This window comes from Hakea prostrata, chromosome 8 (genome assembly GCF_041222555.1).
Source record: "Hakea prostrata isolate BN-2017 chromosome 8, UWA_Hpros_2, whole genome shotgun sequence".
In the NCBI taxonomy this organism is placed as follows: Eukaryota; Viridiplantae; Streptophyta; class Magnoliopsida; order Proteales; family Proteaceae; genus Hakea; species Hakea prostrata.
In genome coordinates this window covers 48,566,758-48,583,843 of record NC_142607.1, presented here as the reverse complement: position 1 = coordinate 48,583,843, position 17,086 = coordinate 48,566,758, and the positions used below count along the sequence as shown (strand labels likewise).

The window sequence follows — 17,086 nt, the reverse complement described above, 5'->3', positions numbered from 1 at the left end:
AAAAACATAGAAATCTTCCTTAACAACAAAACCTAGAATCGAATTGAACCGGTTGACATGCATCCCTAAAGAGTTGCATTAATTTGCATTGACCAAAAAAATGTAGTTGTGTATGAAAATTCCAAGAAAAAATGTTTTTTTGAATTCACTGATTCATGACTTTCCATTTACTGATAACCTTTTCAGTGCCATCTGAAAACTAGTCATTTATAAGTGTCCACATCCATTTTGGAAATCCAGCTTGACAGGAACAGAACCATTCTCATACCTTCAAGAGTCAATGAATGAAAGACTGGTAGATGTAAATTGGTGTAAGCTGGAACTTGAAACCTGGAACGACTAGTAATCTTCTGTATTTACCTCCTCAACAACAAGTCATAAGCTGCAACCTTGATTGCAACCTCATCCACCATGAAAGGACACTCTTTTAACTGTTTCGGTTGCAGTAGCACATGCTGAAATCTGTATATTGATTTTAATTTCAAGGATAAGAAATGATTAGAGTCTCTCTTTTTCATCTATAAAATCCTTTGGGCAAATCCTGAATATGCATGAGAAGCATGGGGAAGACTTCTTCTGTGTCCCTTCTCTCAGTTTGCTTACTTCTTTCTCTCTTCCAGGCAAAGTGCTCAAGTCCACTTGCCACTGCTCTTTACGTATTTGGAGATTCACTTACAGATAGTGGCAATAATAATTTCCTTGCAACGATCTCGAAAGCAAATTATTACCCATATGGCATAGACTTCCCAGAAGGTCCAACAGGCAGATTTACCAATGGCAACACATTTGTAGATTTTATAGGTAAGCAGTGTGTCTAGTTGACTAGTTCATCTAATGGGAAGAATGTAAGTTATTTGTTGCACTGTGATTTTAGTTTTGCAACTGAAATACTTGGCATTTTCCTCCTGATCTTATTAATCTTTTTTTTTTCTCTTGTGGTCTTTGTTGAAGCTCAATTTCTTGGGTTACCTCTTGCTCCTCCATACTTGGGTCTTTCAGTGGCTCAAAAGAGCAAAACGGTTACTGGAATGAATTATGCTTCAGGGTCAGCTGGTATCCTTAAAGAATCAGGAACTGCAGATGTAAGTTGATAGAGTGTAAGCTTTTAAATTTGAGATTTAGACAAGAAGAAATTGATGTAATGGGTTTACTGTGCAGGGGGAGGTTCTAGCCCTACCGACACAAATTGAGATGTTTCAAGAAACTGTTGAGCTTTACTTACCAGGGAACTTCAATACTAAGGATGAACTGTTGGAGTACTTAGCCAAGTCCATTTTTGTTGTAGATATAGGCAGTAATGACTACATCAACAACTATCTCCTACCAGAAGAGTACATCAGTAGTCATCTATACAACCCAGAACAATTTGCAATCCATCTCTTAGAAGAACTCAAACAACATTTGCAGGTAAGGAAACCAAGTTAACCCTTCTACTGATATAAGTCTTTCTGTTAACATTCTATCAATCATCTGGGCTTCACTTGTACAATGCCAGGACCTTTATAAGCTGGGAGCAAGGAAATTTTTGGTATTTAATATTGGCAAAATTGGGTGCACACCAGGCATGAAAATTATAGAGAACATTACAAGTGGATGTGCAGAGCATATAAACCAAATGGTGTACCTTTACGATGAGGGTTTTCCCAGTATGATACAAGAGCTGAGCAACAGTCTTGAGGGCTCAACTTTTGTCCAGGGAGACATTTTTACCACAAGCCTTCGCTTAGGCCAAAACCCTTTTAAATCTTCCCCTGTAGAGCTCACAGACGCAGAGCCCTGTTGCCTTGCAAAGAATTCAACTTTCCTATGCTTCAAAGATGTTCCACCTTGCATTGATAGAGACGATTTTAGCTACTGGGATGAAGTTCATCCAACACAAGTGGTGAATCTGGTTATTGGGATTGATTGCTTTAATGGCTCAACGTTCTGCAGTCCAATAAATGTGATGGAACTTGCATTGAAAGAAGAGGCTTCGTTGCAGAGTCTCTTTCATTCTACTTGAGTGTGTAATAATTTCAATCGTTGCAAAGTACTTGTCTCTCCTTCTTGAAGTCAATATCTATCAATAAAGTGTAGCCACCCATCGACCAAAATCTTGATTCAGAATTCCAGATAGTGAAAAGCTTTGCTTCAGGCATTAGCCTCGTGCAGTTCGACATTGAATCCTTGTGACCCCTACAATGTAATCGATGAAATTCCTCTACCACACATTGTGGAGTTTTCCATGTCTGTACCCCCTTGTCTAAATGTGGATTTAGCATTTGTATTTTTTGAAACAGCGACTGTATTGTACTTCTTTTCTTCTTTTGTCTTCTTTGGCGACTTTGAATGACAGATAAAATGTGTTTTTTTCACACAATAAGGACAAAATCCACTTCTGAGTGTTGTCAAAATAGATTAGAGATAAAACTGTTGGATCCATCAAGATTTATATAATTCTTATAATAATTAAAGCATAGGTAATGAATAAATCACGAAAGCATGGATAAATAAATACCTCTAGTGTTCTTGTTATAGATTCACCTTCTTTGATCCTTTGAATCTTCCGAAGCTTTTTACTATTTGGAATCCTTTGTTTGAGAGTTTGTGGAAACAATCTCAAACCCAAATATTACCATGACGGTTACGGGGACCCAAGAATTTATTTATAATATAAAACCCTAACCTTTAACCACTCCCATAATAGTAAAAGTTAGTAATACCCCTAAATGAATATAAGCCCAGATAAAAGACCAGTGTTAGTTAAGCCCACAAATCGAACAGAAATCCCATGTGAATTGTCGTCCTAATATGTGCTAGAGAGGTGTCAGAGGATCCAGACTCTTCATCGTGTCCAATTCAAACCCCTCTCTCCAATGTCACCAACCCCAAGCGGCTTCATCGGTTGGTTTCTCAGGCATTGCAGAAGAAGGGAGTAGAGGGCTTAGTACCCATAAAAGAGAGGTGTAGGGAGATGTAAAATTGACAAAGTGCCAAAATAGAAAAGAAGTTTGGGCCAGGGAGACTTGTATAGTTAAGTAATTATAAAGCTATCTTTTGAGGTGTAGTCAAGGTGTAGGTAAATTGTCCTAGACAAACCTCAGTTCTAGAAAAAGAAAAAAAGAAAGCTTCAATAGACCTTAAAGCATTGTGAATAATCTTCGACGAAGAAAACATAATGTAAGCGGTTGAAATCTGCCAAGCTGAAAAGGCCTAAAAGCTTTCAGATATATGCTCAAAGTTTATGAGTTCATTGTGAACCAAAAATGAAATACACAAAATTACAGCAACAAGAAGTCATACCCCAATTAAATGAGGTAGGTTACATAGATCTTGCCTTAATATACAAAACTAATTACTTTCAAAAGAGAGAACAAATTACATAAGTCAAGCTGACAAAAATGACAGAAGCTGTGGATTATGGTTTCATGGCAAGCCCTAGCAGATTAATTGGAATACATGTTACAGGACCATAGAAACAACTAATTGCAAGCAACTTGTTCACTGCTTGTGTTGGATGAATTCCATCCCAGAAGAGATGTCTATCCCTATCAGTACAAGGTGGTGTATTTTCAAGGCATTGGTGAGTTACATTGTTCGTGAGACAACATGGGCTTGCCTTTAGAATCCCTGCAATTCAAGGAGATATAGATAAGTAATGCAATACAAGAAGAATTGAGTTTCAGTAGAACTGAATCAAAATCGCAATTTCTCACCATCTTTAACAGGTCTATGATCCAAGAAAAAGCTCGACTTCATGTCTCCCTCAACAAAGGTTGACCCTGGAAGACACCTCAGCTCTTGTAGCATTCCAGAAAATCCCTTATTGTAAGAAGAAGCCATATCATTTAGATCATCTGCACATCCCTGTTGTATATTTCTTTCTTGTATCATGGCTGGTATACACCCAATTGGGCTAAGGTTGTATACCAAAAACTTCCTTGCTCCCAAATGATATAGTTTCTGCCATTGTATATACTGATGAGATTAAGTTGTTAACCAGAGAAGCTTAAATAAGACATCAGTTAACATCTTTCAATCACCTGTAAAATTTGTGTGAGTTCTTTTACAAGAAGTGCTGCGAATCTTTCGGGGTCGTATAAGCGACTACTGTTGTAGTTTTCTGGTTTCAGATAGTTGTTGATATAGTCATTGCCTCCTATACTAATGGCGAAAATTGAACGGCATAAATGATGCGAGAGCTTATCTTTGTTTTTGAAGTTTGGTGCCAAGTAATGATGAATTGTTTCTTTGAATGAATCAATTTGTACCACTAGAGGTACATTTCTTCCCTGCAAAAGATAAAACAAAACCATCAAAAGATCGTATTCAGTGCACAAGGCTCTCATGTTTCGCAGGAATGCTTACCAAAGCAGATCCAGATTCTCGAAGAATACCAGCCGAACCTGATGCATAATTCATTCCAGTTAATGTTTTAGCCCTTTGAGCTGCTGAAAGGCCATTATATGAAGGAACAAGAGGTAACCCAAGAAATTCAGCTGCCATTGAAGATCACACGAAAACAAATCAATAAGATCGGAAAGAGAATGCTATAAAGTAACAATGGGTGATTGAGAAATCTATGAACTTTCTTTTGTAAATCATGTATGATTCATTTACTTGTTTTCTTTTCTCAGTTACCTATAAAATCAACAGAAGTCTTGCCATTGGTGAATCTTCCTGTTGGACCATTTGGGAAATCTATGCCATATGGTTTAAAGGGAACTTTTGCACTTGTGTGGAAATTATTATTATTTCCATTATCTAGAAGGGAATCTCCAAATATATAGAAAGCTGGGGCTAGGCGAGGATGATGAGCTATGCATTTTCCTAGGAAGAAATGAAAAAGGAAACAAAGTGAGAAAAGGGATTTGGAGATAGTCTTAGCCATGTTTTCTTGCATTCTAAAGGAGTTTGTCAAATGGGTTTTTTATACTGAGAGAAGAACCAGATGATCTATTTCTGCATATTTATATCTGGATTTCCTTATTACATGCTTGTTTATCCATTTCTACCTATTTATATCTGGATTTCCTCATTCCATGCTTGTGTATCCTAAGTTATGTTTGTGGAATCGATTTGCTCGATTACAAGGGTCATTGATCTATGAAGAAATGGAAAGACTCCAGTCATATGAGCCGTATAAAAAAAAAATTCAAATAAGAAAGAAGAACGAAAGACTTATTCTTGGTCAATGAAGAAAATAGAAACTACAACAACAATAAAATCTTATCCTAACAAAATGGGTCAACAAAATGAGTTTTTTACATTCACTTGGAATTTGTAGAGTAAATATCATAATTTGTTCTTTGTGTTTATTTTTGAAGTTTCGAAATATCCTTCTTCAATCGAATAGATCAAATCCTCTTTGAAACCGATATTTGACCATGCTTTCATGGTTTAAGAGCAAATTGGTCGTCGCATTTGATTTGTGATTCTATTCCACTTGATTTTATCAACCCTACCGTTATTAGCAAACATATAAATCCACTATATAGAAAAAGGGTTGCAATTTTACAGCACTTGTAGCAAGAAAATCTGTTTGGTGGTTGACGTTTCTTCTTCCTGATTCGCGATGCATTACCGGCGATGTTAGAAAATGTTATACATGATCAGTTGCACAACCAGATGATCAAAATATGAAGAGGAGAAATGTCACTGTGGGATTACTCTTTATAGAGGAGGGCTAGGGTATCATGGGCTTGTCTTAAATCTTGATTATTGACAGTGATTAGACCTAGTTAGCTGGCCTTGATTGACCTTGACAGGTTTTATATTATTAGCCATTCAGTTCTTTAAACATACAAGTAAAAAAAATTAAATATGACACTTATGACATTATACAACCATCACAATTATATTTGATTAACTAAATGTATCTTGGATTAGGTTGGAAGAAGCTTTTCAATATCCTAATGGTTTCTTCATCTGCTTATTGAGAAAATTTTTCGAAATGACGACGAACACTACACTAGCATAAACATTTTGCCAAATCGTAACATTTACAACCTTGTCTGAATAATTGATCAGTTAATCGTGATTTATTTAATTCCATATATGTTTAGATTTAATGGTCAAATTGTACTTTTGGAATGCACTTTGTTTTTGATTTTTCACATCTCTTTAAACTTCCCTCATCCATTAATATTTCCAAAATTGTTGGTCCCTTCTTATTAATTTCCTATATACACTTGGAACAATAAATCAAGAAATAATCAGACCTATTATCTAAACCTCAAGTCACGAGGTCAAAACTTTTTTTAAAGAATGAGAAAAATTACTATACCAGAAGGGGTCTTAGGCTTGTTAATTGAAGAGGGAAAGAATGAGAAAATTACTATAAATTGGATGGATACAGAATACATTCACGTTTCATAAATTATTTAGGAACCCAAAAGAAGAAAAAGAAAATACAAAGTCAATTACCTTCATATGTTGGAACATATTTAGTTACTATAAATTTGAAAAATGAGTTTGTTGAGGAGCTATTTCCACTTTTTTCTGTGTAAGTTGGAACACATTTATTGGAGAACATGGAAGTGGAAGATAGAAGCAACCAAACGCAAGCTCAAAGTTCACCACCTGTGTTGGATGAATTGCATCCCAGAAGATATGTGTTAATCTATCCTTGCAGGGTTTTACATCTTTAACACATTGATGAGTTACATTGTCTGGAACACAACATGGGCTTAAGGAAATCAATCCTGCAAAAATATATTTCCATTGTCATTTTGAAGATCAATTGATGTGGATACTGTGATATGAAAAAAAATAGCAATCTCTCACCGTTGGGAGAAGGATTTTGGCTCAAGAAAGGAAAAGGATTAATGTTTCCCTGAACAAAAGTTGAGCCTGAAAGAGTAGAGCTCAGCTTATTTAACATACTGGGAAAGCCCTTATTGTAAAAAGATACCATATGGTTTATATGATTGTCACATCCAATTGTTATATTTGTAGTCATGGCTGGTATACACCCAATAGGACTCATGTTGAATACCACAAATTTCCTTGCTCCCAGATTATAAATCTCCTGTAGTTTTCACAAATCCAGAACTGAATATTAACTTCTGGACAACAAAATGCTTATAATCATCTATATAACCAAAGGTGATAAAACTGTTTGTCACCTGTAAATGCTGCTTGAATTGTTTTAAGAGAAGGCTGGAGAATTGTTCCGGCGTATATAGGCGACTACTTTGGTAATCTTTTGGTTTAAGATAGTTGTTGATGTAGTCATTTCCTCCTATGACTACCACAAAAATGGATTCGGATAAGTAATCTGAGAGCTCATTCTTGGTCTCGAAGTTCTGTGGCAAGTACTTGTTTACTGTTTCATTGAATGATTCAACTTGTACCTTTAGGGGTACATTCTTTCCCTGCAAAGCAAACCGTTTTGTGTAAGATATTCAAGAGGCCCTTCAGTGATGAATTTCAGGACTAAAACTCATATATTCTATACTTACCAGTTTAGAACCTGATTCAGTAAGGATGCCAGCTGATCCTGATGCATAATTGATTCCTGTTAATGTAGTGCTCTTTTGAGCAACTGAAAGACCATTGTAAGGAGGAACAAAAGGTAACCTAAGAAACTCAGCTGCCATTAAAGATCAAAAAATAAACAAATAAGTAAGGTGTGGAAAGATTGAATAGAATCCTACCCTCAAAAAAAATCAAGAAGAAAGATTGAGTAGAAGAGGATCAAGGAAAGTAGCTGAATTTGCATGAACCATGAAGCTAACTCTTCTCCCACTTACCTATAAAATCTACAGTAGTCATGCCATTGGTGAACCTTCCTGTTGAACCTTTTGAGAAGTCTGTGCCATATGGCTTGTAGTTTGCTTTTGCACTTGTGGGGAAATTATTGTTGTTGCCACTGTCTACAAGAGAATCTCCAAAGACGTACAAAGCTGGAGCAAGGGGAGAAGTTGAGCACTTTGCCTGAAAGATATGAAGAAATGAGCAAAGTAAGAGAAGGGAGATGGGTTGAGTCTTAGCCATGTTTTGATCTTTCATTCTAGCTCGTCTTTTTCAAATGGATTTTATAGAAAGGAGTGATTCATGATCCTTTCTCTTCTGATTATTTAATGTTTTCAACGGTTTATGCCTGAATTTCTGCCAATGCGCCCTATGCAGCTGGAAGTTTTTTTGGGTTGAAAGGATATTATATGAAAGCCCAATTTTTTAATCTTTGCATTTTCAACAAAAACTATTGGACCAAAAACCCTAAAATGACTTATGTCAGGTGACAAATGTGAATTCCAAAGATTTAAATGATAACAAATTTGACTATTGGTTTGGTCAGGACTGCATTTTCTCAAGAAGAAAATAAGCGTGGCATTTAATTATAAGTGTTTTTATTTTCTTAGTAATCAAGGGGTAATATTATATTATAAAATATAGTATCAATTCTGTCATTATTTGACTTCGATTTGAATATCTCAAATCGTTTAAAGGCTCAAATCTTTTAAAGGAGGAGAGTTGATGCATTAGGCCGGCAGCTAGTATCGAAAATAGATGCCGCCAAGCTCTTTTATTATTTTATAAAGGATTAGTGTAAAGTGATTTTCATTCTTTCATATATTTTATGATTAGTTATAAAGAAGATATTTCTTTTATCAAGATGATGCAACTATAATGCTCAGGTCGCAAACGTGAAATCCATTTAAATGATAAAAAAGTTTGACTTTTGATTTGGTCTGGTTATGATTGCATTTTTTAAGAAGAAAATAAACATGACATTTAATTATAAATATTTTATTTTCTTAGTAATTCAGGGGTAATATTATATTATAAGATATAATATCAATTCTTGCCAATGTTTGACTTCGATTTCAAATCGATTAAAGGAGAAGAGTTGGTGCAATAGGTTGGCAGCCAATATCGAAAATAGATGCAGCCAAGCTCTTTTATTATTTTATAAAGGACTAGTGCAAAGTGATTTTTCATTCTTTCATATATTTTATGATTAATTATAAAAAAATATATCTTTTATCAAAAAAAAATTTGACAAAAGTTCTTACGTGCTTGTCTAGAAATGAAACCCATGTCCCTATCTCTTCTTTGAACATCGGATGGAGATGACATTTCATATGGGATGTAAAGAGAGACTCGAGAAAATACTAACATATGCCAGAGTCTTTGATAGAGTTATTTTTCCAAAGTTTACGTAAATTCTCTTTAAATTTTTTTTTTTTGCTTTAATCACAGGTTGTTCCTTCGCCCTTTGTTTCGCATGTCTCTCACTCTCATTTTTACATGTGTTTTTCATTCATGCTTTTCACTTGTATTCTTTCTAAGTTTAGATCCTCTTCCCATTAGGATAAATACCTATGCCTCACACTTTCCACCAAATATTAGGAGAAATGAAACATGTGGGGGCCATTGAAGCTTGCTCTTTTAATTTATTTTGTTCATACTTAAGGTGGGCTCCATCCAATGTGTGGAGAAAGAAACTTGAGAAAATCCTATTATAAACCTCACCCCTTGATAGGCTTTTTTATTTTTTATATTCACATAAATTCTCTCTTTCTTTGCTTTCATCACAAATTCTTCCCTCACTCTTTGTTCCGCATGTCCTTCCTTCATTCTCACTTTTAACACATTTCTCTGATCCCATACTTTTCTCGTGTTCTTTCCTACTCCTCTCTCCTCCCCACTCATGCAACTTTGCCTTCCCCCCAAATGGCCCTTACCTGAGAACCTCCTCTCCTTCAAATCTCATAAACGTGATCCTCTCTCAGAGTCTCACACGTATATCCATAGGGAGAAACGTAATATTGTTGTAGTTTTCAAATCCATAGAGAGTCTCTCTCTCACACACGCATAACCATAGGGAGAAACATTGCTTTCAAATCTCTCAAACGTCTTCTCCCCCTCTCTAAGTTGCACCAAGAGGCATAAACATAGGGAGAAACGTTGCTTTCAAATCTCTCAAACGTCTCCCTCTCTCTCTCTCTAAGTTGCACCAAGAGAATGGTTAGCTTTGTGATAATAATATCACCTGCTTTTATTTTGTTGAAATTGATCCCATTAACAGTATAATTACATATCTTCTAGAATAATGAATAATTTAAGATGAAGACATGCAACTTCTTGTTTCAGTGCAAGTTACAACACATGAACATTTATTGGAGCACATGGAAATGGACCATAGAAGCAACTAAATAGAAGTAGCAAGTAAATCATATGAACTCCATCCCAGAAGATATGAACATCCCTATCCATGCAAGGTGATTCATCTTCAAGACAAAGTTAGGTTACATTGTTTGTGACACTAGCTACATGGATCTGCATTAATGAAACCTGCAATAATACATTGCTAATTATTAGAACGACTACGTAGAAATCACTAATAGAAATAAAAACAAAATAAAAAGAATACAGAGATTTAACGTGGTTCACACAACAATACGATGTGCTACGTCCATGGATGAAGAAAAGAATGACGTTACAAGAACTCCCACAAAAAACCCTAAGGAGAAAAATCTCAAACATCTCAATGACCTCGTAGGCGAACATAGGTTACATACTTATATATTTTAATTAGGTAAATAGGTCAATCCATCAGTGTCTTATACCATACCGAGGGGGCTACTCTCAAAATAAACCGAGATTAGTCATGGGCTCTAAGATTGGGCCTAGATAGGCCATATACTTCCTTCACAAATCTCCCAACTTGGATCATTCAGGTCACCTACCGAAATTTGTCAGTGTCAGTCCATCTAACAATTTAAGTACTAGAATTTGGGTGACAACATAACACAATAGTAATAAATAGAGAGATTGAAAAGGATTTTCTTTTACAAAAATGAATCAAAGTCATGAAATCTCACCATTTATAGAAGGATTTTGGTCCAATAAATAGCCTGCAAGAAACTAATATCTCCCAGCACAAAAGTAGAGCCATGAAGACTACTTCTCAGCTCTTGCAACATATTGGGAAAGCCCTTGTTGTAGGGGGATATCAGCTTGTTTATATCATGGGCACATCCACTTGCAACATATATTGTTCATTTTTACTATGGCTGAAGCAGTGGCGGAGCCACGTTGGGACCAGAGGGGCCATCCCCCCCCCCCACGCCCCCCCCCGATTTTGAAATTGTGAATATCGTTGTTTTTCCCCTTATTTCTCTATCTTTAAATGTGAAATACCACTCTTTGGCCCCCCTCCAAAAATTAAAAATAAAAATTTAAGATAAAGATGATGGGTACAAATGTCATTCATAATCTTAATCTAATGGTTGTCATTAAATCCCTAGTTTTAAGGAATAAAAGGTTAAATTTTAATTAAAAACTAACTAAAAACTAACTCACGATCCATGAATTTCTTCTTATATATTCTCTCATATTTTCATTTTTATTTATTCTCTCATGAATCTCCTCTTTTATTCCTATTTTTTCTCCTTTTTTTTTCTCACACGTCTCACAAAATATTGAAGCAGTTAGCAAACTTTGGAATTTTCCTAAATCTTCTCCACATCAGGTATTCACTCTCTTTCTCAAATTATTCCTTTCTCTCTCACACTCACGAATTTTCTATTAATTTACCTCATTTTTAATGTAGAATCCACATTAAAATATAATAACATATTCTGAGATGGGACCTACAGTGGGTCCCACATTGGCCCACATACATTCCCCCCCCCCCCCAATGTTCAATCCTGGCTCCGCCCCTGGGCTGAAGCACACCCAATTGCAAGAAGGTTGAATACCAAAAATTTCCTTGCTCCCAGATTATAAAGGCCCTGCAATTGTATAACCAGAACTGAGATTAACTTGGTAAAATAGATATACTTATAATCAGTAGAAGAAGGTTAATCAAGCTGTTTCAGTCAACTGCAAATGTTGTCTCAGTTCTTTTAAGAGAATGCCTGCAAATTGCTCTGGGTTATATAGGAGACTAGTGTTGTATTGTGCTGGTTGAAGATTGTTGCAGGCATAGTCAATGCTTCCAACGAACACTACAAAAATGGATCTTGTTAAGTACTGTAAGAGCTCATTTTTTGTTTTGAAGTTCCTTGGCAAGTAATGGTTAACTGTTTCTTTGAACAACTCAATTTGCACATCTAGGGCTACATTCTTTCCCTACATAACAATCCCATTCTTTGAATTAAATTAAGTTTGAATTTGAAAATCTAAATCACCCAATGATATGTGATATTTATTTCAAGACACTTGGCACACCGTCCTTGCTCGGCTGAAGTATGGCCCACACATCTATAGCTATAGATTATTTGATTCCTTCTTCACAAGAAAAAGGTTTCAGCATTTACCAATGCAGGATTGTTAGAGTAGTAAGATCCATACTTCTCAGTGGAAAAGTCATGGATTTGACCCTTACGGACGACATGTAATATCTCATATATATATATAAAAGTTTCAGCATTTACAAATTTCTTATTAACAAAATGGTCAAAATCGATATCCTATTATATCATAAGAAATATTATTTTTATAAAGAACAAATATATATATATTTTTTAATAACTTTAAAAATTGGAGATCAACCGATTTGAGTACTTGACAGTAGTTGACATGAGAAGGATTTTCATGAAACAAATGAATAGAAATCATAGTATTTCACCCTTTTTTTTCACTTCACACATCTCTTCCCCGTTTTGCATTTCACAGAACTGTTGCATCCCAAGAACCTCTTGGGTAGTATTTCCTATCTCAGTCTTTTGAGCCCATCTTACATGCATGATATTGCATTTTAAATAAACACTGTTACACAAATTTCGACACCTGTTGTTCATGACACTTTGCTCTACTTTCTCAAATCTCCCCATGCTTCATCTGCAAGCATTGTTCCTTTAGGAATGTAAAGGAAAGTCAAGTGAAAATTTTTAAAGCAGGAAAAAGGAAACCTTACCCACGTAATTACATAGATTATATAAACTTTATATCATATGTAATGATAATATATTTTACAAGTAATCTTTATTTACTGATTAAAATCAAAGGAAAATGGATGCCAAGCGAAATCTGATGACTCAATCATGGAATTTATAATTTTCAAAAATTTATACCTGAATTTCTGGTAATGCACCTTATGCAGTTGGAAGTTTTTTTAAGTTAAAAAAAGAAGAAGTTTGACATTTATTTACATATGACTCATTTTTTTTAATTAACCAAGTGGTAATGGATAAGCATTTTTGGGGGAAAAAAAGAAGTTTGAAATTTATTTACAAATACTTCATTTTCTTATTAACCAAATGGTCAAACTCAATATCATATTGTATTATAAGAAACATTATTTTTATGTAAGAAAATTTTTCATCAGTGCTTACTACTGGTCTTAAGTCCAAATAAATAAGGAGAGTCTGCATTAAGACGGCAGTTGACACCAGAAATAGACCTATCCAGATCCTTCTAGTATTTTATAAAGAACAAGTGTGAATTGGTTTCTGATTATTTGACATACTTGATGATTAAGTTAGAAAAATATTAACTTTTATCAAAAAAATTACTTAGTCAAAATTTCTTCTCTCATTTAATATATTTAGAGAAATAAGAAATGTTTTTCTAGGGATATAACCCATGTCTTTATTTCTTCGTCAAGGCAGGTATAGAGATGTCATTTCATATGAGACGTGGAGAGACTAGAGAGAGACTCGAAGAAATATGCTCTTTTTCCTATGTTCACTTAAATTCTTTCTTTCTTTATATACTTTCGTCACAGGCTATTCCTTTGCTCTCCCCACATCTCTCTATCATATATTAGAAGAAAGTGCCTACATAAGGACCACTGAAGGTCTTGTTATGTATATGGGCATATTATATGAAACTCTTTTCATAAATAGACATTTTTCTTCCTTCTTAATTTGTGCGTTCTCAACAAAAACTATAGCTCCAAAAACCCTAAAATGACTCGCAAACGTGAAATCCAAAGATTTAAATGGTAGAAAAATTTGACTTTTGGCTAGGTCATGACTGCATTTCTAAAGAAGAAAATAAGTCTGACATTTAATTATAAATATTTTATTTTTTTAGTAACCAAGTGGTCAAATTTAATATCAAATATAATATTAATTATGCCAATTTTTGACTCTAATATCAAATCGTGTTAAGGAAGAGAGTTGGCGCATTAGGTCGGCAGCCATCACCAGATATAGAACCAGCCAAGCTCTTTTAGTATTTTATAAAGGATTAATGTGAAGTGATTTTTCATTCTTTCATATATGTTATGATTAACTATAAAAAAAAAATACTTTGACAAAAACTCTTACATGCTTGTCAAGAAGGGTAACCCATGTCTCCATCTCTTCATTGAACATCAGGATATATAGAGATGACATTTCATATGGGATGTAGAGAGACTCAAGAAAATACTAACATATGCCACACTCTTTGATAGAGTCTTTATTTCTTCCCTTTCTGCGCTTTCATCACAAATATTGTTGCTTTCAAATCTCGCAAACGTGGTCCTCTCTAAGAGTCTCACACGCATTTCCATTGTTGCTTTCAAATCTCTCTCTCTCTAAGTTGCACCAAGAGAATGGTTAGCCTTGTGATAATAATATCACCTACTTTATTTTGTTGAAATTGATCCCATGCATTAACAGTATACAGTGATAATTACATATCTTCTAAACTAATGAATAATTTAAGATGAAGAATGACTTTGCTGATCAGAAGCTGTGCCTGCTTCTTGTTGTTTCAGTGCAAGTTCCAAAACATTTATTGGGGCACAAGGAAATGGAGCATAGAAGCAACCAAATGCAAGTAGAAAGTAAATCATTTGTGTTGGATGAACTGCATCCCAGAAGATATGAGTATCTCTATCCACGCAAGGTGATTCATCTTCATGGCAAAGGTAGGTTACATTGTTTATGATACAACATGGATCTGCAGTAATGAGACCTGCAATAATACAGTGCTAATTATTATAATGAATACATAATAGAAATAAAAACACAGCGATTTAACGTAGTTCACACAACAATATGATGTACTACGTCTATATATGAAGAAAAGAACATTCCACTATGTAGAAGAAGAAAAAAAGGGTGTTACAAGAACTCCCACAAAAAACCCTGAGGAGAAAAATCTCAAACCTCTGATGACCTCGTAGGCGAATATAGGGTGGGAGGACGTTGCAGATGTCTGGGACGGACACGACTTGTTCTAATGCTAGAAGACCAGAGGAAGACACCTGGACCAGAGCATGTCGTGATAGAAGCACATTGCCATATCGAGGGGGCTACTCCCCCACAATGAACCTAGATTAGTCATGGGCTCCAGGCTTGAGCCTAGATAGGTCCTCTACTTCCATTACAAGTCTCCCAAATTAGGTAATTTAGGTCATCCCCCAAAATTTGTCGGTTTATGTTTCTTTTCAAATTCAGGTACGAGAATTTGGGTTACAACATAACACTAATGGTCATAAATAGGGAGATTTAGATCAATTGATTTGAATAGCATGATTCAAAAGGATCATCTTTTACAAAAATGAATCAAGTCATGAAATCTCACCATTTATAGAAGGATTTTGGTCCAATAAATAGCTTGCAAGAAAACCAACATCTCCCAGCACAAAAGTAGAGCCATGAAGACTAGTTCTCAGCTCTTGTAACATGCTGGGAAAGCCCTTGTTGTAGGGGGATATCAGCTTGTTTATATCATGGGCACATCCACTTGTAACATTCTTCATTTTTACTATGGCTGGAGCACACCCAATTGGAGGAAGGTTAAATACCAAAAATTTTCTTGCTCCCAGATTATAAAGGTCCTGCAATTGTATACCAAAACTGAGATTAAATTTGTCAAATAGATAAACTTATAATCAGTTGAAGAAGGTTGATCAAGCTGTTTCAGTCACCTGTAAATGCTGCCTCAGTTCTTTTAAGAGAATGCCTGCATATTGCTCTGGGTTATATAGGAGACTAGTGTTATACAGTGCTGGTTGAAGATAGTTGCAGCCATAGTCATTGGTTCCGATGAATACTACAAAAATGGATCTTGATAAGTACTGTAAGAGCTCATTTTGGGATCTGAAGTTCCTTGGCAAGTAATGGTTAACTATTTCTTTGAACAACTGAATTTGTACCTCTAGGGCTACATTCTTTCCCTGCATAACAAACCCATTATGTGAGAAGTTCAAGAATCTCCTCAAAATGTTATGAAAACATTCAAATATTTGTAAATTTAGGTCCATACCAGTGCAGATCCTGTTTCAAGAAGGATGCCAGCCGTTCCTGAAGCATAATTGATTCCGGTGACTATTTCACTCTTCTGAGCCTCTGAAAGACCATTATATGGAGGAACAAAGGGTAACCCAAGAAACTCAGCTGCCATTAAAGATCACAAAAGAAACAAATCAATAAGATCTGCAAAAATTTCAGTAGAAGAGGGTGAAGGGAAGTAACTAATGAAACTTGCATGAACCATAAAGCTCTTCTTCCAGTTACCTATAAAATCTACAGAAGTCCTGCCATTGGTGAATCTTCCTGTTGGACCATTTGGGAAGTCTATGCCATAAGGTTTAAAGTCTACTTTGGCAATTGTGGGAAGAAGATTATTGTTGCCACTATCAACAGAAGAGTCTCCAAATACGTATAAAGCTGGTACAAGGGTATTTGAGCAGTTTGCCTGGAAGATATGAATAGTATGTAAACAAAGGGAGAGAAGGGATATGGATAAAATCTTAGCCATGTTTTGATATTGCATTCTACAAAGACTTTGCCAAGTTCTCTTCCTTATTTATTTCTATTCATGGATCTAAGATGACTTTCAATGTTCATATCATGGCTCAAAAGTTCAAAAAGTTGAATGATCAATAAATTGATTTTGATTGGAATATTCGTCTGCAGCCACAAGATGTGGAATTCAACTAAGTAACCTAAAGACACTTGGCACGCGGTCCTTATTCAGCTGAAGGATGGCCCATACATCTATAGCTGCAACCAATATTAAGTTCCACCATTTGCAAAATTTCTTATTACCCAAATGGTGAAAGTCGATATCCTATCATGTTATAGGAAGTCTCATTTTATAAAGGGCAAGTATATATTTGTTTTTTTATGTTTTGCTAACTTTAAGAATTGACAAAAATCTAGAGTCAATGAACATATTTAGGGAGCAGTTTTTCTTCTGGGTAGAGCCTAAG

General features: G+C 35.2%; 4 protein-coding genes and 1 pseudogene across 4 annotated transcripts; 1 reads left to right on the top strand and 4 right to left on the bottom strand.

Annotated features, from left to right (window-relative positions):
• The first annotated feature begins 560 nt into the window (after window positions 1-560).
• On the top strand, window positions 561-2,336 carry LOC149008327 (GDSL esterase/lipase 7-like). Its single transcript, XM_089166177.1, has 4 exons — window positions 561-801; window positions 952-1,082; window positions 1,159-1,407; window positions 1,496-2,336. Exons 1-4 carry the CDS (start codon window positions 561-563, stop codon window positions 2,000-2,002), a joined length of 1,128 nt encoding a protein of 375 aa, XP_089022303.1. The 3' UTR covers window positions 2,003-2,336.
• Window positions 2,337-3,397: 1,061 nt separating this feature from the next.
• Window positions 3,398-4,882, bottom strand: LOC149008326 (GDSL esterase/lipase 7-like). The gene is made up of 5 exons (XM_089167224.1): window positions 4,621-4,882; window positions 4,348-4,478; window positions 4,023-4,271; window positions 3,696-3,942; window positions 3,398-3,609 (listed from the first exon to the last, which is right to left on the bottom strand). Exons 1-5 carry the CDS (start codon window positions 4,880-4,882, stop codon window positions 3,398-3,400), a joined length of 1,101 nt encoding a protein of 366 aa, XP_089023350.1.
• Window positions 4,883-6,307: 1,425 nt separating this feature from the next.
• On the bottom strand, window positions 6,308-7,984 carry LOC149008325 (GDSL esterase/lipase 7-like). The gene is made up of 5 exons (XM_089166442.1): window positions 7,734-7,984; window positions 7,443-7,573; window positions 7,107-7,355; window positions 6,766-7,009; window positions 6,308-6,683 (listed from the first exon to the last, which is right to left on the bottom strand). The coding sequence occupies exons 1-5, from the start codon at window positions 7,975-7,977 to the stop codon at window positions 6,433-6,435; spliced, it is 1,119 nt and encodes a 372-aa protein (XP_089022568.1). The 5' UTR covers window positions 7,978-7,984; the 3' UTR covers window positions 6,308-6,432.
• Window positions 7,985-10,020: 2,036 nt separating this feature from the next.
• Window positions 10,021-12,195, bottom strand: LOC149008324 (GDSL esterase/lipase 7-like; annotated as a pseudogene).
• Window positions 12,196-14,408: 2,213 nt separating this feature from the next.
• Window positions 14,409-16,632, bottom strand: LOC149008323 (GDSL esterase/lipase 7-like). Its single transcript, XM_089166603.1, has 5 exons — window positions 16,389-16,632; window positions 16,138-16,268; window positions 15,800-16,048; window positions 15,454-15,709; window positions 14,409-14,841 (listed from the first exon to the last, which is right to left on the bottom strand). Exons 1-5 carry the CDS (start codon window positions 16,630-16,632, stop codon window positions 14,585-14,587), a joined length of 1,137 nt encoding a protein of 378 aa, XP_089022729.1. The 3' UTR covers window positions 14,409-14,584.
• Window positions 16,633-17,086: the final 454 nt, after the last annotated feature.

Excerpts from the sequence above, each read along its gene's own strand:
- LOC149008327 (XM_089166177.1), top strand. The coding sequence starts at position 561 with ATGGGGAAGACTTCTTCTGTGTCCCTTCTCTCAGTTTGCTTACTTCTT. Across the intron at positions 802-951 it reads CACATTTGTAGATTTTATAG|CTCAATTTCTTGGGTTACCT; the intron begins GTAAGCAGTGTG and ends TCTTTGTTGAAG. Across the intron at positions 1,408-1,495 it reads AACTCAAACAACATTTGCAG|GACCTTTATAAGCTGGGAGC; the intron begins GTAAGGAAACCA and ends GTACAATGCCAG.
- LOC149008326 (XM_089167224.1), bottom strand. The coding sequence starts at position 4,882 with ATGCAAGAAAACATGGCTAAGACTATCTCCAAATCCCTTTTCTCACTT. Across the intron at positions 4,272-4,347 it reads GAGAATCTGGATCTGCTTTG|GGAAGAAATGTACCTCTAGT; the intron begins GTAAGCATTCCT and ends TATCTTTTGCAG. Across the intron at positions 3,610-3,695 it reads TCATAGACCTGTTAAAGATG|GGATTCTAAAGGCAAGCCCA; the intron begins GTGAGAAATTGC and ends CTTGAATTGCAG.
- LOC149008325 (XM_089166442.1), bottom strand. The coding sequence starts at position 7,977 with ATGGCTAAGACTCAACCCATCTCCCTTCTCTTACTTTGCTCATTTCTT. Across the intron at positions 7,356-7,442 it reads CTGAATCAGGTTCTAAACTG|GGAAAGAATGTACCCCTAAA; the intron begins GTAAGTATAGAA and ends TTTGCTTTGCAG. Across the intron at positions 6,684-6,765 it reads CCAAAATCCTTCTCCCAACG|GATTGATTTCCTTAAGCCCA; the intron begins GTGAGAGATTGC and ends ATATTTTTGCAG.
- LOC149008323 (XM_089166603.1), bottom strand. The coding sequence starts at position 16,632 with ATGGCTAAGATTTTATCCATATCCCTTCTCTCCCTTTGTTTACATACT. Across the intron at positions 16,269-16,388 it reads GACTTCTGTAGATTTTATAG|CTGAGTTTCTTGGGTTACCC; the intron begins GTAACTGGAAGA and ends CTTTAATGGCAG. Across the intron at positions 16,049-16,137 it reads TTGAAACAGGATCTGCACTG|GGAAAGAATGTAGCCCTAGA; the intron begins GTATGGACCTAA and ends TTTGTTATGCAG.